Source organism: Fusarium fujikuroi, chromosome FFUJ_chr07 (assembly GCF_900079805.1).
Source record: "Fusarium fujikuroi IMI 58289 draft genome, chromosome FFUJ_chr07".
In the NCBI taxonomy this organism is placed as follows: domain Eukaryota; kingdom Fungi; phylum Ascomycota; class Sordariomycetes; order Hypocreales; family Nectriaceae; genus Fusarium; species Fusarium fujikuroi.
Window position 1 is genome coordinate 1,255,442 of NC_036628.1, and position 24,627 is coordinate 1,280,068.

The 24,627-nt window shown below is 50.7% G+C and overlaps 8 protein-coding genes; 3 read left to right on the plus strand and 5 right to left on the minus strand.

Annotated features, from left to right (window-relative positions):
- Window positions 1–1,630: 1,630 nt before the first annotated feature.
- FFUJ_08699 (related to macrophage erythroblast attacher) lies at window positions 1,631–3,005 on the plus strand (the record flags this gene model as incomplete). XM_023580570.1 has 3 exons in its annotated part: window positions 1,631–1,681; window positions 1,746–2,285; window positions 2,340–3,005. The coding sequence occupies 3 exons, from the start codon at window positions 1,631–1,633 to the stop codon at window positions 3,003–3,005; spliced, it is 1,257 nt and encodes a 418-aa protein (XP_023433326.1).
- A 620-nt stretch (window positions 3,006–3,625) lies between these two features.
- Window positions 3,626–5,139, minus strand: FFUJ_08698 (related to POP2-required for glucose derepression; the record flags this gene model as incomplete). XM_023580571.1 has 2 exons in its annotated part: window positions 3,626–4,648; window positions 4,708–5,139. The coding sequence occupies 2 exons, from the start codon at window positions 5,137–5,139 to the stop codon at window positions 3,626–3,628; spliced, it is 1,455 nt and encodes a 484-aa protein (XP_023433327.1).
- An 851-nt stretch (window positions 5,140–5,990) lies between these two features.
- On the plus strand, window positions 5,991–6,437 carry FFUJ_08697 (related to NADH-ubiquinone oxidoreductase B12 subunit; the record flags this gene model as incomplete). XM_023580572.1 has 3 exons in its annotated part: window positions 5,991–6,004; window positions 6,097–6,204; window positions 6,269–6,437. The coding sequence occupies 3 exons, from the start codon at window positions 5,991–5,993 to the stop codon at window positions 6,435–6,437; spliced, it is 291 nt and encodes a 96-aa protein (XP_023433942.1).
- Window positions 6,438–7,294: 857 nt separating this feature from the next.
- Window positions 7,295–8,875, minus strand: FFUJ_08696 (uncharacterized protein; the record flags this gene model as incomplete). The annotated part of the gene is made up of 1 exon (XM_023580574.1): window positions 7,295–8,875. The coding sequence occupies one exon, from the start codon at window positions 8,873–8,875 to the stop codon at window positions 7,295–7,297; it is 1,581 nt and encodes a 526-aa protein (XP_023433328.1).
- A 2,598-nt stretch (window positions 8,876–11,473) lies between these two features.
- Window positions 11,474–12,135, minus strand: FFUJ_08695 (uncharacterized protein; the record flags this gene model as incomplete). XM_023580575.1 has 2 exons in its annotated part: window positions 11,474–11,576; window positions 11,630–12,135. 2 exons carry the CDS (start codon window positions 12,133–12,135, stop codon window positions 11,474–11,476), a joined length of 609 nt encoding a protein of 202 aa, XP_023433329.1.
- Window positions 12,136–13,084: 949 nt separating this feature from the next.
- On the minus strand, window positions 13,085–14,833 carry FFUJ_08694 (uncharacterized protein; the record flags this gene model as incomplete). XM_023580576.1 has 2 exons in its annotated part: window positions 13,085–13,976; window positions 14,034–14,833. The coding sequence occupies 2 exons, from the start codon at window positions 14,831–14,833 to the stop codon at window positions 13,085–13,087; spliced, it is 1,692 nt and encodes a 563-aa protein (XP_023433330.1).
- A 2,441-nt stretch (window positions 14,834–17,274) lies between these two features.
- FFUJ_08693 (probable AOS1-forms together with Uba2p a heterodimeric activating enzyme for Smt3p) lies at window positions 17,275–19,045 on the plus strand (the record flags this gene model as incomplete). XM_023580577.1 has 2 exons in its annotated part: window positions 17,275–17,617; window positions 17,673–19,045. 2 exons carry the CDS (start codon window positions 17,275–17,277, stop codon window positions 19,043–19,045), a joined length of 1,716 nt encoding a protein of 571 aa, XP_023433331.1.
- Window positions 19,046–19,936: 891 nt separating this feature from the next.
- Window positions 19,937–24,154, minus strand: FFUJ_08692 (uncharacterized protein; the record flags this gene model as incomplete). XM_023580578.1 has 4 exons in its annotated part: window positions 19,937–20,484; window positions 20,548–23,359; window positions 23,494–23,589; window positions 23,678–24,154. The coding sequence occupies 4 exons, from the start codon at window positions 24,152–24,154 to the stop codon at window positions 19,937–19,939; spliced, it is 3,933 nt and encodes a 1,310-aa protein (XP_023433943.1).
- Between the last annotated feature and the right edge of the window lie 473 nt (window positions 24,155–24,627).

Sequence of the window (24,627 nt, forward strand, 5' to 3'; positions counted from 1 at the left end):
GGGTGAGGCTGGTAAGATAAATAAGTTGACGCGAGTGAGAGGGGGGCAAGATACCTGCCTGAGGCCGAAATATGTGGCCGAGATGGGAGAGGGCGACCAATAGGAGGGTCAGGTGGGCCACATAAGCTCTGAGATGGGGGGAACAGGCAGACAAGGAACCTGGAAAGGGCGAGGGCGTTATGAATCAATGTGGAAAGTGCCAAGGAAGGGAGTTAGGTAGTTGTTAGCTGCTGTCTATTGCACCTGGGTAACTGTATGATATGAGATGAGTTCATACCTACCTTACCTACCTACCTGCCTATTCTCGGTTGCTTGCCTATAAATAGGATTATACCTCTTACCTTATACAAGGTAAAATAGTAGTACATTGTTTTCAGAAAACTACCTTACCTACTAACCTAAGCCAAGAATACACCACGACACTAATAATCTATAATAATAAGCCTGGTCCTCTCTTGTCTTAACTTGATAATGTCCCGCCCATTGTCAGCTTGTAATACCTAGGTAGGTAGTAGCTCTCCAAATGCGGAGAATCATTACACAGCACTGGCCAATTAGGGAATCTTCAGGGATAGCAAACAATACTACACAATTACACCACACCACTAGAGCATGAGGAGCCGGCATGTAATCACCTGATCCCATCCCACGTACATCACTTGACGCCGAGAGGTGAAACAGGTTGCGTCCTAAGATATCTGCGACAGATGATCCAATCTGGACTCGTCTAACACAGGAGCTGGTTCTGGGGGCTTCAGCAGGTTTAGCTCAATGTGCAATATGCTGTGAATCAAGATTGAACTGTATTAACACATTAAGTATTGGGAGTCACCTCATGGATGACAATACTGGTATTGACTTTTTGATTCTAATAATACATACACTCATTTGCTTTTAAGCAAGGGATCGTCCAAGTGCTACAGAAGAGGCGTTCGAGTATTGGAGTTGAGTCTGCAGTGCATATCCAACACGATCCTTAGACCTCTTAACTGTGAGATATCAGGTTCGATACCGTGTTCCTCCACCATAATCCATTTACTCTATGCAGCTAGCCGACCTTGTGTTGAACAGACCACTGATGGTTCGCGGCATAAAAGGCATCTTGTCATACCAGATGCAGGCTGATGGTGAACACACGAGGTGGATGGATGTTGATACGCTAGCCTTGTATGAAGCATTTCCTCCGATTATTGTTGTTTCTTTATTAAGCAACTGTTAACATTTGAATGAGATCCTACCCATACTGAAGTACGAACGCAAATATCTGCGTAGAGATATGGCTAAATTCTTTTTTGCTTCTATCCTTCATGTTCTCTCCCTCTTCGCTTACAGCGGGAATCACCCCCAAGACGGGGGCCCCACATGCCCATGTTCCGAAGGCGGGACGGGTGGAGGACTACATGACGGGATGCACCTAGGAGGTAAGGTACGTACCTAAGGTAGGTTAGTACCTTTCATTGGAGCACCCGCCTCATGACACGACCCACTTCACTTTGACTTCACCTCACGATAACGACTTATCAATCACAATTATCGGAGCTTGATAAGCCTTCCGCCTTCTACGGGCGCTACATGCGATTGTTTACTATCTGAGTAATCGATCTATCCCTTCCACAAGCAAACATTCATAATGGGTGATCACGAAAGTTCTCAGATCAAACATAACGAGCATCTGCTGCTTGTAAGTCCGACCTAACCAAGCTTCCCATCACCGCCTCTCCATGATAATTGATAGTCGACATTAGGACCAACCTTTGCTTCGCCTTCCCTCCGAGCTCCTTCGAAAGAACTTCCGCACGGCCCATTTCACAATCGAGAAAGACACCACCGCCCTCAAGACATTACTCAAAGATTCAGCTACCGCGGCCGTCTCCGGCCGCGCATCACAGCAAGATGTCCTTCGTAACATCGACGCAATGGTGTCCCGCATGCGAGGTTTGAAGCGCAAACTTAATGCGAGCGCCGCCGAGGAGGCTCGTCTGCACGCACAAACAGCTGCCCGCATCTCACATCTCGACGAACTATACAAGATGGATACAGTAGAGGACGTTAAGTATGAAACATGGAGTAGGAAGAGGCTCGATCGCCTTCTGGCAGACTACCTGCTTCGCCATGGTTATAAGGATACAGCAAAGGAGCTAGCCGAGCAGCGTGGTATCACCGATCTCGTCGATATCGACACCTTTGTTGCTGCAAGTCGTATCAGGGATTCTCTTCTGAAGCAGAGCGTGGTTGAAGCTCTGGCTTGGTGCAACGATAACAAGAAAGAGTTGAGGAAGATGGAGGTACGTTTCCTATTCTCAACATCTCCGCGACATCCACATTCTAATTATTCGCAGAGTAAGCTCGAGTTCATGCTTCGCTTCCAACAATATATCGAGCTGGTCCGCTCGCAATCCTCGGCGAAACTCACTGAAGCGATTGCTCACGCAAAGAAACATCTCATTCCTTACCGGGCCACATTCCCCAGAGAGGTTCAGCAGGTCTGCGGCCTGCTTGCATTTCCTCCTGGTGGTGCATCCGCTGCCGCACCGTATGGAGATCTGTATAAGCCGTCCCGCTGGGCTGACCTTGCCGACCTCTTCACAACAACCCACAATCAACTCCTTGCCCTTCCTGCAGTCCCACTCCTTCACGTCGCACTTTCTTCTGGTCTATCAGCTCTCAAAACACCTGCATGCCACACGGATCCGATGCACTCCTCAGATAGCCCATCTGCCCAAAGCACATCCGATATCGCAACAGCAGCTTCGACTCTCGGCCATGGCGTTTGTCCCATCTGTTCAACCGAACTCAATGAGCTTGCCCGGAACGTGCCGTACGCTCACCATACCCAGAGTCATGTAGAGCACGATCTCAGGCTCCTGCCTAATGGTAGCGTCTATGGAAGGGACCGCCTTGAAACACAGGCGAGGAAGAATAATTTGCCTTCTGATCAGGTTAAGGACCTTCGGACAGGCGATATCTTCCCAGTTGAGTCACTGAAGAAGGTTTATATCACATAGAGAATTCGTCGCTGGGGACCCCCGATGCGTAAAAGAAATTTCTGTTTCGAAATTAGCGTTTACTACATGGACTGGTGTTCCGGCTCTCAACATATTGCACAATACAAAGTCACTGCGAGCCAGGGGCTTAGACATAGCGCTGTCATTCATTTGTGACGGGCATCATGCCAAAGCAAAACTTTAAATTGGATGAAATAAACAACTTTGCGAAGCTCAAATTCAAAGGTGCCAACTCCTAGTTAACCATACAATACAGTATACAACAGCGGCGCCGACACCAACTGGCACGTATGATCCCGTCCCAACCGTCCATCCCTGTCCTTTTTTCCCCATTGGATTCCTGAAACTTCCGAAAGTCATTATATCAAAATCGTAAACCTAGGCAGAATGCATTGGAGCGGGGAACAAAGAGCATGATAGCAAAGAGGTTTGATATCTCATTGTAAAGACCCACTTCATGTAGAGAAGCCGATAATTATGCTTTTGGCATAACGAACGTTCGTAACGAGAGAGGAATAGGTTGATGGCAGAGAGCAAAATGCAAGGCATAGAAAACATTAATACTATCGGTATAGTCCATAGCCCACCCAGTGGGCTAACAGCCCTTGGGTCAGGGCCTCTCATCGGTTTCCGCCGAAAGCGAAGTTGCCAAACACACCTCCTCCTCCACCAGGAGTCATAGGCCCAGTGTTGATGATGCCGTTCTGCCCTTGTGGTCCTGGGGTAGTGGCTAACGCAGCATTTGTCGTGTTAGGGGTGCTGGGTCCGTTGCCATTTGTTTGCCCGTCGTTGCCGCTTTGCTGGTTCATCATTGACATGACAAGGCTGGAATTTGAGTCAGGGAAACCCAAGCCCCAGACCTTGCCAACATGCTCATCAGGGATATCACCGGCAAATATCTTATCGCGCATAGAGAAGAAGACCTTTCCGGTGAGTAACGAATCAGAGCCTGCTTGGTGGGCAGAGCCAACACGTTTAATCTTGAGGGTTTCGGCAATGTTCTCAAGTCCTGATTTATGTTCAAACTTTTGCAGGATCTCGGTACTGCTGGGATCGCTGGGTGTAAGAAGACCGGAGTTGTGTAACCTGATGGCGTGCTTCATGAGGTGCTTCACATCGTACGTCATGGGGAAGTAGAGCTTCATCTTGTGGTCAAAGTCGACTTCGTCGTTGGGCAATGGTAAGCACATAAACAGCTTGGTCAGGTAGCCGAAATCGTAGCCGCCGTGGAACGATATCCACTTAACGTTGTCGTAGCAGATAAGACCTGAAGGGATCATAAGGGAGGCAAACTCGTGAGGATCAATACCATCACGCTCGAGAGCATTAAAGTCGATCCCGGCTTGCTGAAGTGACTCGATCGATTTCTCATTGTACATGTCGTCCTTCAGTGAGAACTTGAAGTTGAACTGCCACGAACAAGGGAAAGGAGCATTAGTCGCTGCCCTTTGAGCGGCTGTGCCAAGCTTCAGATCGTTTGTTGGCCGTGGAGGAGGGGTCTCGCCGTCTTCGTTAAAGAAGGTGAGCCCTATTTGTATGACCTTCAGCATATCGACGTTGGTTCGTAGGCATTGATAGTGATAATCGCTCTTCCCTCTGAATCCTCCCATGGGCCTTGAAACGACACCTGGAAATTCGGTATCCTTTTCACAACCATAAATTAGCACATCTTCAAAAACGATGCTCGTTCCTCAAGCCTTACCATCGCAATGTAAGGATACTTGTCCACCAAATCTCGCAATACTGCCATTTCTTCGTGCAAATTGTGCTTCCATACTTCTCGTATCCTACCCTTGTTGGGATGTGTCCTGATTCCTGGATGTTCCATCAACATGTTCTGGTGAACCTGCCCGTGTTGTGGTTGTTGTAGGGCACCTGCAGGGCCATGGAAACCCATTCTTGCACTTTGACTACCAAACCCCGTATCGGCGAACCCCTGGCCATTGAGGCCGGCTGTAGTGAAAGCATTGCTGTTGACAGCAGAGAAGGCTCCCAGTTGTGTGTTGGCATTCAGGTACTGGTTCCCGCCCAAATGTCCACCCTGTTGTTGGGCATGGGAGGGGAAGCCACCCTGGTGGTATGGAGCTGCCACAGCAGGCCCCCCGCCGAAACCCCTAAGTTGCGGTGGCGGCATGTGGTTCTGTCCAGGGAAGTGTTGGTTTCTGTTCAATTGCTGTCTGGTGCCAGTGCCTCGAAAGCGTTGGAGGGGTTGCCGATGTCTGGCTCCAGAACGTAGATGCGATGATTGCGGGTGGTGATTGGCGGTAGTCCTCTGCGATTGGTTTGATTGCGTGCCAGAGCCTGAAGGTTCTGAATTCGAAATAGAGCTCTCAGTCGCTGGATCGACCGAGGATTGCTTCTAACGCGACGATTTGAAGTGATACGTGTTGCCTCGACTACCACGGCCGTTGTTCATTGAGACAACGTGAGAGTATTGCCAAGATTACCAAGTATTTCCCTGATCTTCTCGAGTGGCTGCGATAGCGATAGATGTCGTCCAATGCTGTCGGTAGTATATGTGATTTCGGTTCAAATGGTGGAGAGGAGTGACGATAGAGATAAAGATATGCGCCGACTGGGTTCCTCGTTGAATATGATAGAAGGCTTCGCTAGTTACTCGGGGTCGGCCTCTCCCTTGCTGAGATTCTATAGAAAGCGTCGGATGTCCCTTGGAAGGTTCAAAGTGTGAATAAGTCAACTGATGGCATAGACTACGTCCTCTAAACTCTGGAGGGTAGAGGTGAGGAGGGCGGGTGAATCAGTTGGTCCGTGCGCCATGTCGGAGGAACCAGTCAACTTTGATCCGATCCGTGTTTTACCTGCCTTACGTTCCAGCGCAGTGGAGTTTAACCTACCTAACCTATAGTGACAGAGGGGGGAAGACAGCCAATATCAATCACTAAGGTCGAATTGGCTCGCTCTCCATTCGCCCATTTCATTTGTCGTCAGATCCAACCACCACCAGAATCTCTCCTTCAGCCCACGATGCTTGCCACGAGGTACGGCGCGCACTCACAGAGCTTCTATTATCTCAATTGGCGCAACCAATCGCAGCTAATGAACTCGGTTTGCTAATATATTCGCCATGTAGAGTGCTACGAGCCGCCGCGGGCGGTCCCAAGCCCAACATCACCGGCTTCAATATGCGGGCGTTCCAAGCATCAACCGGCCAGCCTCGATACGATCCCTGGGAGCGAAAGTCCGTAGTCCCTTGCTTCCACGGTTGCACCAAATAGAGCCAATGTACTGACCCTCCTTCGCAGCGAGGCCTGGCGATACCAGGGTCCCTATACCCGCTGGAACCGTCTCAAGGGCGGTTTCCCCGGTCTCGGCATCGCGACAGTCGCTTTCACCGCTTACTGCGGATACGAATACTTCTTCCTCGAGGACGAGCACCACCACGGCGAGGCGCATGGAGAAGAGCACCACTAGAGTGTATGGAATACGACGGTTGAGGGAGCGGATTTAGCTGGAATGCAACTATCCGGAGGCGAGAAGTTTTGTACATATACCTCCCACGGCGAGGACAGTGTTTGATCAGATTATTGAACCATCAATCAAAAGCATATCAAAACAAGAAGCAGGAGGACCGGCCTTTCTAACATTATCATGCACATGCTGTGGAATTGGAATGAACTTGAAAGCCAATACATCAGAGGCATCAAGAACTTTTGCACTAGACGGGCAACATTGCTTGTTGGTGACACTTGATTGCTAGGTCTCTCTTTTATTTGGCCAACTGCGATGGCTATTAGTGAATGGTAGAAGACTACTGGTATATATGCTTACCCTCTCAATCATCGGGTCGATCACTCATTTACTTGTAAAGCTTGACAGGTGTGCTTTGTTCCTCAATGAGCAAAGCAGAATGAGCATGCAGAGCCTATAAACATATCGAATCTCGATCAGTATGTGAATGTATATGCAACAAGCCGGCTCAAGGACAATGCTTAGGTATTATTGATCAAGATATCAAATTGATTCAATTTGGGCCCAAGCCAAGGTAAAAAGGTATCCCACAAGACTATCCTGTCTCTATGCTAACGAAGGTAGAATTGGTCCTCAGACCCTATGCAGAATGGTATCAAATGCCCAGAAACGCCACCGTATATCCAGTTCGGCTATAGCCCAAAACTCCAATAAAAGAATAAAGAGCGGCCATCCGAGGCCACAGAAAAGGTACCTTATAATCATAACGCCGTTTGCCAAGTGTGATAATGCAGCTACTGAGTACCCATCAAGGGTCTCGGGTTAGGTCATCATGATTCGGGTCGCAGCTCAAAACTGTCTCATAAGCCGAGACCATTGACAGCATCAAGGGCACCCTCCACCGCTGTTTCCAATTCTTCCACTCTGGCCTTCAGCCCCTTGTTCTCGTCCTTGAGAAGACTGACAGTATCCCAAGCCATACTGGCGGTTTGCCCTTGGCAGTTGAGGCAAGTCGCAGGCGCGGGCTTAGGCTTCTCGCTCGAGATGCCCCGGATGAGTTTTTGAAACGCGCCCATTTGAGTGTTGTTGGTGTTTCGAGCGGCAGCACTGCCAGCGGCACGAGGAGGCTCCAGTGTGACGGGCTTAGGTTGTGTAACAGGGCTGATCTCAGATATGTTGGTACAGATTGTTGGGCTGCGGGATCGCGAGAAGACACTAGCCTCATCTACGCTCTCATCATCAGATGAGGTCGAAGTACTCTTTCGCCAGCGCTTTAGTCGATCCTCATCGACGCCCAGATCTTCTGATAAGATCGAAGCTGCCGAGGTAATATTCTCTTTCTCGCCATTAGTCACCTCATCTACACGGTCCTTTTCATTTGCCAAGCGGTTGAGCAAGTACTCGATCATAGCATCTCGCTCTGCCATCAGGGTAGCCTGTTCCTCGAGTTGCTTCTCGAGCTGTTGGATCCTGGTTTCAGATTCACTCTTGTCGAAATTTTGAATATCACGCTCAGCCTGGAGCTCCCTAAATTCTGTTGTGCGTTGCTCATAAGCAGCCTGGAACTTGCTCAACAGACCAGTGGCGTTCATCTGCAGATTCTTGAAGGCGGATGGCGAGAAAGCTGTGCCTTCGACAGGAAGGCCGTTGGGGAAAAGGCCCTTTTCAATGTCGAGGTTCATGAGGGCCTCATTTTGTTCCTCCGAGGGACAAGCAGTAGGCGAAGCAGTGAGGGAGCCGAAGAAGTTGAATCGAGAAGAAGTTGGTGTGGATGGCTTGGCCGATGATGTACTGCGTCGTCGAGGTTCTGGGGCAGTTGTGGATAAAGGTGAGGGTGCATTAGATCGAGAGAACCAAGTTGAAAAGCCGTTTCGGGGAGCTTCCTCTACAACAGCAGGCAAACTTGACAGAGGTTTGGAGGCAGCAGGCCTCTTATCGCCAGTGAACGACATGTCGACAGAAAGCGGTCTGGGCTGACCGCTGGAGAGCCTATAGAGGTGCGATTCAACGTCCAAGTTGTTGTTGTCGGCCAAGTTTATGGAGTGACGCAGAGGTGACTGAAGTTTAGGAGAAGTAGGTTCTACATGAAGACCGGGATCTCGGGTTCGAATAGAGGAGCTGGGAGGATGATGAGCTGTCGTAGGAGGTGTCACTGAGAGAGGAGCCAGAGGAGGAGTTGAACGGGGAGTCGACTGAGCAGCGCTGGGTGTCTTGAGAGCCGCGGGTGAAAGGCGGAGGGAGGTGGTTTCTGATAGATTGTTGTTTCTGGGTTTGTTTGTCACAGCAGCTCGCCTCCTGGCGGTCGAGGCGCGAACACTGGAGCCATACGACGCTTGGGAGCTCGGCCCCGTTAGACGCGAATGATACTCGATGGGAAACTGTCCATGCTCCTCCTCGGCAGCTCGATCCTCAACGAGCCCCTGGGGATCCAGAGGCTGCATAATCGCCTAATGTTTCGGTTCCAAGGGGTTTGGGAGATTTGACGGAACAGGGGTCCAGAGAAAGGAACCCAGTTTGACAAGCACTAGAAGAACGCTAGTAGCGGCGATCGTATTGATAGATATTAGATGGATAGCTGAGGTGCTTCAAATCGATTGTGTCGAGAGAGGGCGGTGGAATAGTCAGTTTGTGGTGGTAAGAAGAGAGTTGGCGATGGGTGAACGGTGGTTTTTGGTGGGCGAGGAGGCCATAGATATTAACCTTAACACCACAGTTTGTTGCGCGTGGCCGGGTTCGGCTGAGGAGGAGCCGACTATGCAGCGACACCTCAGAAACCAGACCAGACCAGACCCTACAGGTACCAGTACTTCCTCCACTCTGCGGACAGTTAGACGGGTAACTATGGTTGGGCAACTTGGGATAGGCTCTGATGGTGGATTTGTTTGGATAGAATTGAGTGGTTGAGGTATCTGAGGGGTCCTCTACCTAGTGGCCAACAAACTTGTACCAATGGGGTAATCCTGCAGCCCCATGTTGACACAGCTCCGAAAGACTATCAGGTCCATCTATAAAATATGACCGTATTTGCATTTCTGAGAAAGACGTTCCAATTGTCCTTGGAAACCCTTTCCGGAATAAACACTGCAAAATGCCGTCTCGTAGTGTCTCACTACCAACAATTGACGAGCAAGCCAGCCGAGCTTGGTAACGCCCTAGCGTTGATCCCTGAATACTGTGGAATGCAGAGACACGCCACTGTCTCCAGAGGCACTTTATCATTGTGGGCTTGACGTAGCTGGAGGTTGGAGATAGTACGTTCCATTGTTAGTAGAGTCATGAATGACATATTCATGACAATGGTTGGTCAAGGGATCTTGACTCGATATCGGCCTTTGGTGAAAAGCCCTCGTTATCGAATCGAGTCCCTGGAACTAAGTCCGTTATAATCAGTCACGGTAACAAGGCACTGAAGGATCAGTGCAGCCAACCTTGCCCATATAAATCATGCAGTATCACTATCACCTGCATAGCACTACTGCATAAAGGAGCCCTTCCCGAGCGGCTCCAACGTCCCCGCACGTCTTTGTCTTGCCCTGCCCTGTCTGGACCTGTCGTTCTAGGCTGTCCTACACGGGAACCTGCAGAAATGCAAAAGCAAAGTTTCTACCTTAATCTAGGTTCGTAGGGCCATCTCAAGCTTTTGGACGCATTTTCGCCCACAAGCCCACAAGCCCAGTCAAACTTAGACCACTTCTTGGCGAGTCCAGGCCGTTCCCTTCTCCGTCTGGTTCCTTAAATTCATCCTAGAACAGGAACACACTTTCGCGCCGGCACGTTGATGAACTCGATTGCCACGATCTATAGCGTCCTGTGGCTGCACAAGATCCAAGAAACCCAGGAAGAGATCTCCCTTCGATTTTGCAAGGCCATTGATGGCTTTCATGGCAACGACTGTCGTGTGTCACTTTCAGCATGGTGATGCTCTCTGATTGTTGTACTGGACATTCTTTTATATCTTTATTCGAAAGATGCCATGTTTGCTTCCTCAGACTGTGGTACTGTAGCAATTCTAGACTTATTTGTTGATCCTCCCTGGCCGTAGGTACGGTGCCTAGACAGGACGACGTGGACGGTAAAACAGGTACCTATGGCGTCAAGTTGCCTCCATCTCAAAGTTGTGGAGTTTGAAGGCACAGTCTAGGCCTAGGGCGCTGGAGTAAAGTCTCCAGAATCTATCTACCTGATATTTCGGCCGCTTTAGGATGAGCGGTATTGGCGACTATCCATCACACAAATTCCAGCTCTTCCAGCTGGATCATTTTGACAAATGAGAGCCCCGCGTGCCGTTTATACAGACTATCGTCACAATCCTACCTACGGACCTTACTTGAACAGCTTCAATCAGCCTACCTACTCTTATTAGTAGAGCGGTTCCACCATCTGAGCCATCACGCTCGTTTATGGAAACACCAATCTTGTTGCTTCATTTGCCTTTGTTAGGTTAGTAGGCTGGCGAATGTTCTGTAGAAACTTGCCTAGTAGCCGACCCAAACTACTAACGCAACGACCTAGAGTTGGTTCTTTGGACTTGTGCCTACAAAGTCTCAGCCTTCAATGCAACAGGGGACTTACTCACTTGAAACTTTCATTGCCTAGGGGTGGAAGAAAAATTGGGGCCGTGATCCTAGACAACAAAAAGACTCAAGTAACTTAGTACAAGTTTAGGATACCCTTTAAAATATCAGACCTCGATCCTAATAGCAAAGAGACTTGGGTGAACTTAGGTGAGGCTTTACTAGCCTCTAAACTATATGCAATTCTTGATACATCTGAAGTTTTCCTGCTCCCTGAGGCCCGTCTACTGACTTCAAAGACTTCACAGTTCCATGGTCACAAGAACTGTCATATTGAGAGAACAAGGAAAGTGTACTCAAATAGACTCTCTACTATCTACGGGTATAAAGATACTTTTAGCCTGCATCGACCATACGCCCAACCGAATGAACTGTAATAATGATAACAGCAAACCAAACTCCTGACCTCACGACATCCACACAACCATCACCGGGTTTTCTTCTCCGTTGTTCAATGGCTGGCCACTATACCTGGCTAGTTAGGCGACTGTTGGGGCCAGTCGGTGTATCCCAGTCCTTTGGTGTGTCCAGGACCGCAGCCAGCAAAGTGATGAAGATGCCGAGCAGCCTAGGGATATGGTCAGTAATTGCAGGCTCCCACAATGCCGTAGTCACACTTACAGGTTGATATGTGCCACAATCACTGATGCCTTGCCCAGAGGCCATCCAATCGCTAAGGGGAGTTCAAAGTTGTACGTATGGGCCCAGGTGAGGTAGAAGATGACCAAGAATACGGAGGTTGCGACGCCTATAACCCGAAAAACGTAGCGGGCAACGCGGTGATTGAAGTACTGAATCTTGGTGAAGAGGAAAAGAAGGGTGATAGAGGTAATGACCCATGTGATACCAGCGAGAACAGCGAGGAACACGTATGGTCGTGCTGAATCATCCATGAATCTGCCTAGCCCAAAGACGACGGCAGGAGGAAGATCATTTGGTAAAGTGAATGAAGCGGAATCGTCATCGTAAACGAGCAGCTTGTTGAAAAGATCCAGTTGTTTTCCCCAGTGTTTGCCAGCAGTGACCGCGGTTAGGATAAGTGTAAGGAAATTGGTGATAGCGAAGAGGAATAGGAAGGCCTTAAGGATAATGCCGCCTACGCGGCCAGCACCCTTGGGTTGATTCATCATTATAAAGAACAGAAAAAGTGTAGTGATGTCGGATAATGGCAGATGTTGATGAATGCGTTGGGAACCAAGAAAGGGGATGGCAAAGATGATGATGAGAAGAAGAAAGGCTCTGGGGGGATCGAGCAAATTGGTTATAATCATCCTTCGATGCCCGAGCACCTTCCTTCATCTGGTACCTACCTACTAACCTACCTGCCTACTATGAACAGGAGATTGATGGGGGCAGTTACAAATGATTCCACGGGGGGCAGGATGAAAGTTGAGGCTCCCGTCCTAGATCGTTATCTGCAACTTCCTCGATACCTTAGGTATTCGAGATACCTTTTGAAGGGAGGCACCACCTAAGACTGAGTTGCCCTCAAGATTCTGGTTGTCGCATTAATAAGGTATCTATCTGCATGCTGTTTTGTGGTGCTGAAGTTTCTCTAATTGGATGGCTGTGGCCCTTACTTCTTCCGACGAGGTGAGGAATTCGCCCCAGGCAGGGGGTTTCTATTCTTTTGGAGTTGAGATATCTTGCTGTCTTCGGCCATTTCACTAGAGAACCTGTCTGCAAAACTTAGGTTCAGGGCATGGGAGGCGATCGTGATGAAGGTATACGAGGAGAAATTTTACCTTGGAGGTACTAAGGCAAGCAACAAACGCCCATTGAAGGCAGCCGCACCTACCTATACTCAATACCTACGGCAGGCAGTTCCAATCACGTGTGAGAGGACTTGTAGGAAAGTTCAACATCAGTCTGTAGAGGCTATGTAGACCATGTAAATGCGACTCAGCGAGAGATGCTTTAGGTAGGTAGGTAGGCCGAACAAGCAAAAGGCTCCCAGCACATAATGGTCAGCCAGCACCTTCTAACGGGTATATTGCCATAATTCCTTAAAACTGAAAGCCAAAGACCTGGATACATTGCAACTCCGTCTATACATAAGGTATTTTACAAACCATCTCAGCGCAACTCAACCGAGGGAAAGTAGCGAGGTCCTGCAAAACCTCGAGCCAAGACAGACTGTATGTCAATATTACTCGTGGGATCGTGATGGGAGCTCCACATCTTGAGAAGTATAAATCGACCTGATATAGGGGGGTCGAAGCGAATTGTGCATTTGCTCTTCTTCTTCTCTATGTTGAAACGGGCATGCGGAGAGAGCAGTTGGCCACCGCCAACGGCTCGAACGGCGTCTTGCGTAGCAAAGGCGTGAGCTTCCCAAGCTTCTGTCAGGGAGAAAGATCGGTTGGAGCGATCGTAATCGCGATCCCGATCCCGATCCCGCTCCCGCTCCCGCTCTCTTTCTCTTTCCCTCTCTCTTTCGCGGCGGCGCGAATATAGAGGATCAAACCCTGGGCCGCTAGTATTAGCAGCACTACTGTAGAGGCGCCAGTGGGAGGGATGGTGGTCATCGAGATATTCGGGATCAAAGGGGTTACCGCCATCATCGGAGTCAGAGTCGAGGGTTTCGAAGGGGAGGGAGCCGATGCGGTTCGGCGCACGGCGTAGGAAACGAGGGCCGTCAAAGTCGTCGTCTTCATCGTCGCTGCACTCAGTAGTGACTTGGAAGTCGGGTAGGTTGGAGGCAAACTCTTCAGGCATCTGTGGTGTCCGCGTTTCGTGATCATCGGCGTTGGTGCGGTAGGGGTATGCTGGCCGAGACCTCGTGGTCGTAGTGCCATTCTCATGGTGCTGTACTGATATTATCTCAGTTGGGATGGGCTGAAGAACTCTCGAGTCGCCGTCATGAGTTGGTTCATTCGTTGGCTGTACATATTGAATTTGGTACTGGGCCGTCCGGTTCAGCACTTCGTCTTGGCTCATAGCCACAAAGACCATTCCCTCTCTCACGCTGTTGCAGAATTAGCCATGTTGTCCGGATCATGCCGTGGTGCATGGGACAACATACGGATGTGAATAGTTGGACGGCGCAGGCGCCTTTATGACCAGCTCCTGGAGAGTAAAAACGGTGCCACCCTGATGTCTCAATACTATGTTGCATCTGTTTCCCTTTGTACAGTACACCGAGGTGTCGTTTTTTAGGATATTCTCAGCGGCGTATGATAACTCATTGGAGAACATGCCTCCGTCACAGCTGACGATTTCCATCTTGAGATCTCCTTGCTCGACCTGGCCATACTTGCCATAACGAAAGCCTCGTAAGGCCGGCGCGAGACGATCGGAATCCAGCTTCCGGCGCTTGTGCCGTCGATTCGAGTCAGGGAGATCTGAGGGGCGGAGTGAAGGAGAGAAGTTGGGCGGCATGAGCGGAGGGGTAAGGCTCGGGTGGTGCTGAAGATCGAGAAGGGCCCGCAGGTGCGAGTTGGCTTCCTCGAGGTGTCGATCGAGGTCTTCGAGATTGGAGGGTCTGGTGTTCTCGGTGGTGACGGCGGCAGCCCGCATGCGGTCAGTACGTCGAGAAGTCGGCCAGCCGTCGTCCATGGGCCGCTCGAAGTCGTCAAAGCCGGGACCCGGCGCTCTGTTCTCCAGGTTCCGGATGCGGTCGGCGCGACGTGAAGCGGCTGACCAGTGCCGGGACTGAGGGCGGTTGGAAGATGTCGGCGAGAGGCTGTCTCGGTCACGATCTCGCTGGGCGTGGGCGAGGGCTCTCAGAGAAGGCAGTCGGGGCGGTATGGGAAGCGGTGGAAAGTCGTCGAGGGGTTCTCGTGAATGGCGACGGTGGGAGTTTGAACCCGACCGGCCAGACATTTTGTATATATACGTATATGTATGTATGAATTAATGGGGGGTTTCACTAGTCGGTGGGCGGTTATGGCTATGGATATGGCTCTGACTCTGACTGTGGATGTGGATGTGGATGTGGATGTGAGTTATGACGTGGGGTTGAACTGAAGCGAAGCGAAGAGGCTAGAGGGATGGCCGCTGATGGTCCCGTCTTTTGTCAGATGAAATGTGACCCAAATAGCAATGATGATGATTTGGAGAGTGGTCGTTAATCGATGTCGTCCAAGGGACAGCAGTCAAGCAGTATTGGCGCACGGTACACCTTAACCCTTAACCCTCTAGGAGTAAACTCGTTGGCCTCGCCGTGAGTTGAGTAAGAAGAACCCCCAAATCGCAGCCTGATTTTGGTGCCTTCTCGATGGCGACAATCAATGGTTGAGCAACAGGCTAGGTAGGGATTGGATACTGTGCGAATGACTCTGCCGTGGGGGGTTTTATGTCAGTCAAGCATTGGCCTTTGCTTTTCGCTGAGCCGCCCTACCTGTCACTTAAGTCATGCTCAACCTTGACATAGGTAGGCAATACAGGTGTTATGCGCCTTTTTTCTGTATTTATGCTCTCTGCCTTGCAGTTTTTTTCTCTTGCTGTCAAGGTTGTCTTCCAGCCCAAGGTCAGGCGTACCACGGCACATGAGCCGTGACTGAGTAAAAGTCGCCGTTCGTTGGCGGGGGCGAGCGGAGAGACGGCCTGGTAGCAGAGACGCCAGGAAAGATGGATATTCGTCGATAGCTTAACTTGGCGGTAGCGGTGAGATATTGCAGCAAATATTGAGCTAGATACGGAAGGCCTTAGAAGAAAGCGAACAGATCTGTTGTAACTTGTGAGAGGTGACAGTTGTAAAGAAGTGACAGAGCCAGGGCTGGACTGGGCTGGGCTGGGCCGACTGACCTTTTGAGCCATGCATGATGGATGGTAAGGTATGGGGGATAAGAAAGGCGGTAAAAAGCCACATCAAGGGATATGCCACAATGTTGAGTCCCAGCACTGTATCCGTTCGTCCAGAAGCTCAACTTGAGCAAAGTCCAGGTTCTTATGTGCACTGTAGTCAGGTCATAGGTAGTGAGAAACCACTATAGAACCCCTGGTCTGGTGTTGCAGCGTGGCTGAACTCGTACCAAGTATGTGTAACATTGTGCGAGTATCATGCTGTATTCATTCAACTATCAGGGCAAATGGCAAACGGCCCAAAGCAAATGGTGACCTGTCAATCACATACCTTGTGCATTCTTGGTTGTTCGTTGAACCGAATGCGTGAAGCATGCACCTAAGAAGTCACTTACCTATGAACACTACAAAGTTCTTATTTAGCGACGGGCATCTTCCTTTCAGTCTGGGAAGACATAGAAGAGGAGATACTTCTTAGATACCTCGTATCATCCCCCTGCAGCCTGTACGTGATATGCTTGCATCAAGTAGACTGAACGCAAGTCATGTCCCTGCAACACCAACTTCTTGACCCAGTTAGCCTCGTTCTCTCTATAAGGAAGGTCATGATATATCCAAAACTGTATAGTTAGTTGCTGTAAGTAAGCCTGGTAAGGAAGTCTTTGTTGGTTGAGGGCGATTGGTACTCGCACGTGATACTCAGGGACCCTTTGTGCCCTGCGATCGAGTTCCCGCCTGTCGGGACGAAATGATGTGGTTACGATTCAACAAATAGCCACAACCTGCATTAAAATTTGAGCAAACTCCAGTTATTTATCTAAGATACAGTAGATAAGTAGAGTTTATTTCACCTGCAGCATACCTACCTGGTACTTACAGAGGCATACTCTGTGTTCTTCACTGTAAATTCAGGAATCTCTAAATCTTGACGTTACCTGATTCTTAGGTCATGCATCGCCTTAAAGCAGCAGCCTTAAAAGAGTAGGTAGGTTCCCCAGCGCGGTAGGTACCTACAGTACAGAAGGTAAGGCGCCCGACCTTACCCATGTCGATCTCACTAACAATTTCATACAGCCAATTATTGCAGAGCTATCTAGTCCAGCTCACTCACAACCTAAACAACTTCCAGGGTTAGAACTCCTTGCGTGAAAGCCAAAGCCAACATTCGACCACTCAAGTTGTGATAGGCATCTTCAGCCTCTTTTTAGCAATCAATCAAGCAAACAAGACGAGACAGGACAGGACAGGATATACCTACCTACCCGTGGTCCTTTCTCAGGTGGATTCTCGCGCCGTAGATGAAAAGTGCTTTTGTTGACCGAGAGAAGCTGAATCTCACCCAGCAGGCTGGGCCTTTTCTATCACGCGTCTTGGCCTCGTCTCATCCATAACAAGCCCTCTGCGATATCACTCCTCGGCCTTTCAGCCTTGCGCTGCGGTTAACCACAATCTCGGCACTTTGTTCGCTTGGCTACATCTCGTTCCCTACATCCTCCGACTTCACCCCAAATCTATCTGCGATGGACAACTCGAACCAGGATCAAGGCCAGCCTCAAGCTGAGCCCCAAGCACAACAACTCCCGAATGCTTCAGCGCAAGAGGTCATTCCTCATATCGATGCCAGCGCTAATATCAACGTCAACGGCAATAGCATTCCCCAACTACCAGAGAATCTCCTCAACCCAATGAACCCTCAGGCGCTGAGCATGCTGGCCGATCCCTCACTCATGGCTGATCCCTCTATGATGGCCATGCAGATGCCTCTGGCTGATCCTTCATTCATGATGCAACCTGGGCTGGCCTTGTCAAATGGCCAGAATGGCTTCAGTCTTCCCGTCGCTCCCCCTGCCACTGTCAGCGCTGGTAAGTTCTGCTCGCGCAAATCGTGTCTCAGCATATCATTTCTGACATACGCCAGATGAGGTCGCTTTGTATGACCGTCAGATCCGCCTCTGGGGCATGGCCGCACAGGCAAAAATCCAAAGCGCAAACATCCTTCTCATCACCATCAAGGCCCTCGCCAATGAAATCGCAAAGAATCTTGTCCTTGCCGGTGTTGGCTCTCTCACTCTCCTAGACAGTGCTACCGTTACCGAAGCAGACCGAGGCGCCCAATTCTTCATCCCTGATGGTGAAGATGTCATCGGACAGAACCGCGCTCAAGTCGCCAGCACCGCTCTGCAGAAGCTCAACCCCCGTGTTCGTGTTCACGTCGATACAGAAGGTGTCAAGACCAAGGGACCAAGCTACTTTGCTGCCTATGATATTGTCATCGCCACTGACCTTGACCCTGAGTCTTTCAATATCATCAACACTGCCACGCGCCTGAACTGCAAGGCTTTCTACGCTGCCGGTTGTCATGGCCTCTATGGTTTTATCTTCAGCGATCTCATCGAACACGACTATGTAATCCAGCGTGACCTGGGAAACATGCCCACTTCCATTGGCCCAGAGTCTCGTACTCGCACTATCGTTGATGTCCAGACTCGAAAGGAGGGTCCCAAAACAATTGAGTCTGTCACCAAGCGCGAGCTCTACTCTACATGGTTCCTCGCCAGTGACCTTGCTGTTCTTCCTACCGAGTACACCCAATCCAAGCGACGACTCAAAAGTGTCACTCCCGCCCTTTCTTGTCTCCGCGCTCTTTGGGAGTTCATGCAGATCCAGAACGGCCGAGTCCCCAGCAATCGCGATGACCTTAAGCTGTTCACGCAGATCGCCACTCAGAAGCACAAGGCTCTCGGCCTGCCCAGTGAAACTCTCCGCCCCGAGTTTCTGCGCAGCTTCCTTCAGAACCTCGTCAGCGAAATCTCTCCTGTTGCCGCCATCCTCGGTGGTCAACTTGCCCAGGACGTCATCAACGTCCTCGGACAAACCCAACAGCCTATCCAGAACATGATTGTCTTTGACGGCACAACCATGGAGGCACTCATGTACCCTCTGCACCCAGAAGGCTCACTCGGGGCATCACAACTCACCGACCATACTGTCCCCAATGGCGGTGCGCCTATGATTCTGGGTGGCATGGATGCTCTGCCTTTGGGTCTTGACCCAACTGCCATGGGCGCTCTGCCTCACCATAATAACCCCATCATGATTCCTACTGGCCTCCCTCAGAATGGCAATCTTATTCCTATGCCCGACGGCTCCCTAGCCGATCCTACACAGCATTTCAATGCCGCAGCGCAGGTGCCTCAGCAGCCTGTCCAAGGACACACGGCTCAGGTGACAGCTGAACAGCCCACTCAGGAGACACCGGCAAACCCCGGTGCCTCAGAATCGAAGGAGTAGACTAGCTGTATCACCAAGATGCATCTAGAAGGACTTATCACAGTGATTTGAAAATTGGACGGGACACTGAAGGGGGCTAAGCATTTTGCCCATACTATGTTGTAATTTAGGTCCGATCTCGAAAGTCAATAGAAGACTCCAACTAGGGGGCAGAGGGTTTGGGGATAGACGATAACTCTGTATACTAATTAAGACAACTCACGCATGACACGCAAGGGGGCCAGGAAAGATTTGATGTAATAATGAATATTCGGTTGTTTCTCCAAGCCAAACATCCCAGCTAGAATTCCGGACTTCACATGTCACAATTGCAATCACAACAGTCACTCGATTATCGCAGTGCTTTCAGCTTATTGACTCTATTGTGCTCTACCAACATAGGTAAGCAGACCTAGCTAATATATAATGGGACATGATCGCGTTGCCCTGATACTTTTGTATTCCTGTACCCTGCCAAAAAGAAAACCATGATTGCCTTGTCGTCACCTCGTTCTTCTCCTTGGGAGACGGGTATCAGCCCCTTTTATTGCATTCAAAGGGACTGCAAGCAAAAGCCATTTGTGATTCGCGTCCAATTCGCACTCGTTTCATGTAGCAAAGTAGGAAGCCAAATGTCGAAAACAATGTCGCATGTAAAGTCAAAAGAACGCAATGCATATTATCTGCCTCTCTATTCCGGGGGCATGCTTGCCTAACGCCGCCGATGCGAATAAAATAGGGACTATGCCCTCATCGAAAACCATTAAATCAGTATACGATAAGACCGACTTTTGGGGTATAAGTATTGGGTATCGTAGCAGCTGAGCTGCGGTAGTAATATGAAAGAAACAGCGGGTGGACATTATCAGCTGTCGCTGAGCATGACCGTGCTTCTCGAGGTGCAGAGTTCTACTATGAACTCTCGTCAGTGCTGTCAATAGTAATGACTTTTCGCTGACTCTTAATGATTTGAACATCATCGGAAGATTCGCCCTTAACTCGAGGTTCGTTGGCGGATGAGAGATTGCCCTTTGACGTCGTAGACTCCACATCTTGGTCACTCGTCTTGTTGGAAGTGCTGGAACGGACGATCTTGATCTTCGTCTTTGCCGCAGTCTCCTTGGTCTTAGTGGCCTCGACAGTCTTGCTCTTACGCGATTGAGCGACTCTCGGCTTCTTCGCCGGCGCAGCTTTGGTTGCAATGGGTTCAGCCTCAGTGGTCTTGGGCTTCCTAGGGCGCAGTCGTCGCTTGAGCGAATTGTCATCCTCTTCAATCACCACGGCAACATCGTCACTCTTCTTAGATTTCTTAGCTGAAGGCTCAACTGCGACAACATCATCGTCTGGTTGCGTGTCAGAATGCTTGCGTTTGTTCAGCTTCTGTGCCGTAGGTGGCACGCCAATAGCAGGCTCGACGAATCGGACGGACTTGTAGGGCCGCGCAGGCTTAGCTTGCTCATCTGCCTTGGATGAAGAGTCGTCACAATTCTATCGCGAGTCTTCTCTATCTTGGCCAGGCTCACCCCGCTCTTTGCCACTTCGCTTGCGCGTTTGGTTTACGCTCCATCCTCTAATCTGGGTCGGCCCAGAGCTGGGCAGAGCCGCGGCAGACCCAGTCTCCTTGTGGTCGTATGGAATGGTCTTCAGTTCGGGCTTATTCGGCCACGCTCGGTGCGCGGGAACGGGGGCGGGTTGAAGCTTTCGATACTTGTTCCCAGCGTCAGACGACCCTGAAGGGGTGGATCGATGACCATGGATCGAACTGGGAAGACCCTGAGGATTGTCTTGGGGGCTTTGAGCCATGTGAGGGGGCATAGGAGGGGGGTTCGCATACGTTGGAGATAGTACTTGATGAGCATAGCCTTGGTGAGGCGAGGTCATATAACCTTGCCCAGCAGTCTGCGGGTTTGGCAGAATTCGATCAGTCGCAATCGGCTGAAGTGGTGGTTGCCCATGTGGCTCAGGGCCAGGGTACCCTCGGTGATAAGAGCGAGGAGGACCGGGCGGGTAGTAAGAACCGGATGATCGTAAGCTAGGTTCTAGCAGTGCCTCATCCTGAAGAGACTGGTTACGTCCTCGCGAAGGTCGCAGAGGGGGTAGAGGCTCGGCGCTGGCATTGTGAGAAAACGGGATCCGCGCGGAGGGAGGAGCTGGGGATGAATAGTGAGACGATAATGGACCTGGTGCTGGTCCCGGAGGAGCATTTGAAGGCCCGGCAGGTGGTGGTCCCGGGGGAGGAGGTTGCGACCAGTATGCACGAGAGTAGCTGGGCTCGGGGGCACCATAGATACTCATACGGCGCGGAGAGTACCCGGGATCGATAGGACGGCCGGCAGCCATCTGAGCATCACGGGGGTCTGTGTTCGGGTAGCTGCTATGTGATAGGTATGCCCCCTGATCCTGAACTGGAGGGCCCTGAGAAGGGTGGGGGGGGGCGTAATCCGGATGCCGCACTGGCGGGTGCTGTGAAACATTGTGTTCCTGGATAGGTGGATAGGCCATGGTTTCACCAGGATGACCATGCACTGGGCCGCTTGGTTGCATTGACATGTGCGCGCGGGGCTGGTGCATGTACCCTTGGGGAACCTCGACAGGGCTGGGATTGTATCGAGGATCAATCGGGGCCTGGCTTGGAGTGACAGGCGGGAGCTCGTTAGTCTGGGAGACGGAGCTTCGGGGGTCATGTTCAAGCATTCCATGAGAAGGAACGGGGCCGGGTCCCATACCGTTCGGCGCGGCATCACGGTAGGATGATTGTTCCTGAGTACCATACGGCTCAAGCATGGGAGGTGCTTCGGGGACAGATGCTGGCTCATAGCTCATGGCAAGTTCGGTTGCTGGGGCAGTGTCGTAGACTGCTTCGGTCTCTCGGATAGCAGCGGATTCGTTGGAAGTGCTTACAACATTGCTCAAGGTAGCCAAAGCATCGAGGCCAACGCTGGAACTGGTGTCGGGCGTAGGAGCAGGAGCAGGCTTTGAGTCAGTGAAGACATCACGAATAGCGTCGTAGCGAGCTGGCTTAGGCGCAGGCTTGGGAGCCTTGTTCGATTCTTCAGTCTCAAGAAAAGCACCAGCATATGCAAGGACGGCGAGGTTAGTGAATCCAGTCTCGGGTTGAGGGGCTTCAGCGTCCTCTCTTTCGGGCTCTTGTTCCTCACTTTCTGGCTCTTGCGACTCAGAAGCGACTCGACTGACAACAGGTCTAGCTTCAAGCTCCTTGGCGGCAGTGCCTAGAGATCTGCTTCGCAAAACCTCATCAGAACGAACATATTCGGATATAGAGATCTCTTCAGGGTCGACTTCTTCGAGTTTGCAAAATCGTCTCATCGAAGCACCAATCTTGGCGCGGTACGGGCTATCATCCGAGCGACGGTGGTTGGTAGTCTTGAGGAATGAACGTGAAGCATGAGCAATCCGGCCCGAAGGGTTGGCAATATAGACAACAGGCTTCCCTGGCATGACATGTGGAGTCTTCTCTACCTCGGGAACGGGTGCATCTTTCATGATAACACCATACTTAGGGTGCACACCGAAGCGCTTGACCGTGTCTTGATCAAAATCTTCGGGAACTGTAGTTGAAAAGTCGTAGCCATTGCACCAATGATCGACGTGAAGGCCGTTGCTGTTAGGAGTGTCGAGGTACTTGCCACGCTTTGCGTGCGTATGACCCTTGCTGGAGTCATTCGTGGAGTCCCTGAAGCCTATTTCCCAGTCATTGAACTCAAAGGTTTTAGGGCAGTAAAGGCGACTATTAATGCCCTTTTCTCGCATAGATGGCTTCTGGTTATATACGCGGTAGCCCCACTGATCTTCATCGCCCATATTCTTTGGCAATGGGGGACTTCTTTCACGAGCAGGCAATTTACTTTGAGCCCGAGCAGCGGCTGCGGGAGTGATGCCATTGACAAGAGCGGGAGGCTCTGGAGTCCCTGGTGCTGATTCCGATTCAGCTGGCGTGCCCTCAGGCGTCGCCTCGGCTTCAGCAGCAGAAGCGAGAAGACCCTTGGCAGGAGCGGGAGCAGCAACAGATGCGCCATCATCAGCGTTGCTTCTGGTGTTCTTCTTGGGAGTAGGTTGACCGTCTGGTTGGTCTTGGGCTCTGCGTTTGTTGACACCACGGCCACGGCCACGGCCCTTTGAAGAAGCGGTGGTGGCGGTTGTAACTGCAGCTGTGGCAGCCGCTTCGTTCTCGCGTCCCTTTCGCCACATGGAAGTGCCTTGGACACGAGAAGGATAAGGGACGAGATGGCCATCTTGGTAGCACTCGTAGATTCCAAATTCTTCGTCATAATGCTCGTCGCTGATAACCTTGTACTCGTACTGATCATCGGCAATCTGCGTTGTGCGTGTCAGCTGTTGCGCCCCCAATTACCGTAACGGGTAGATAATCAATTAAGGTTGGGGAAAGACAAGTGGTGAAAAAAAGGTAGAGTAGAGGCAGAAAAGTATGAAGGAAAACTCTGACTTACATCTACGGGAAGGTTCTTGTCATACAAGGAATTAAGAATTCGAGCACGGTTCTCTTGTGATTCGTAGAACTGCTCTTCAATCTCATCGAGACCATTCTGTGGGGTGGTTGTGTGAGTAAATTGCCAAGAGCCTCATAGTAATATCGGGTACGGGACTGGGTCACGCCAGAGGAGAGCGACATACCTGGAATTCTTGTTCAGCGACGTAATTGTCGGCTTCATGCAAATGCTGGGCGAGCTGGAGGTCTCTGTCCAGACGACGCTTGTGCTCGGCGAGTTTGGCATCGAGGTTTGCTTGGAGCTCCTCCATGGCAGGTATGAATTCCTGAACAAGTTTATACTTGTCTGGATTTTGAAGAGCATCGTCAATGGTGCGTTCAGCCAGCTCTTGCAGGGCGGGCTTCAGCGCGTGAGCAACAGCTTGGTAATTTGCTTTGAGATGCCGTTGACGCTCATAAGCAGCCTGTACGCGCGAATCGGCAAAGTTCTTTGCTCGGCCTCGTCGTGAGCCACCACGGCCAGCCTTTGCAGTAGTCGCCTTGGATAGAGCGGCTGTAGAGCCACCTCTGCCACCACCTCTACCTCGTCCACCACGACCTCTTCCACCGCGGCCACGACCACGAGTGGAAGGTTCCCTAGCGGGAGAATCGTTCTCAGGCATGATGGGTACAATGGATCATGTAGTTAGAGGTGAGGAGAAAAGGTAAATGGTGGTGTTGGTTAGATGATGTGAGGTGAGCTAGAGCAAAGTAAAGCAGAGCAAGGTAAAGTAAAGCAACGTAGCGGGCCGGCTACCAGCTTTTTCTGAAGGTTAAAGGTGTGAGAATGTGCCACGCGCCAGTGACAGGGGGAGTGAAGTACCTGGGTAGTCCTTGAGTAAGGTAATGAGAGAGAACGCAGAGGCCGTACGTGACTTTTGGCGCGATGAAAGAGCTTGTTCGTAGCAGAAACGCGGAGAACAAAGAGAGGCAAGTAGCCGCGTGCGTTGAAGGGGAAAGGTTATGAAAAACAAGGCGCGCTGTGTTGGAGGAGAAGGAAGACGATTGAGGGCGTAGGATGAAAGTAAAGTGAAGTGACAGTGGAGGAATCTGAATCTGAATCTGAGAGACCGGGTCTGGAGGTGTTAGGTACGTA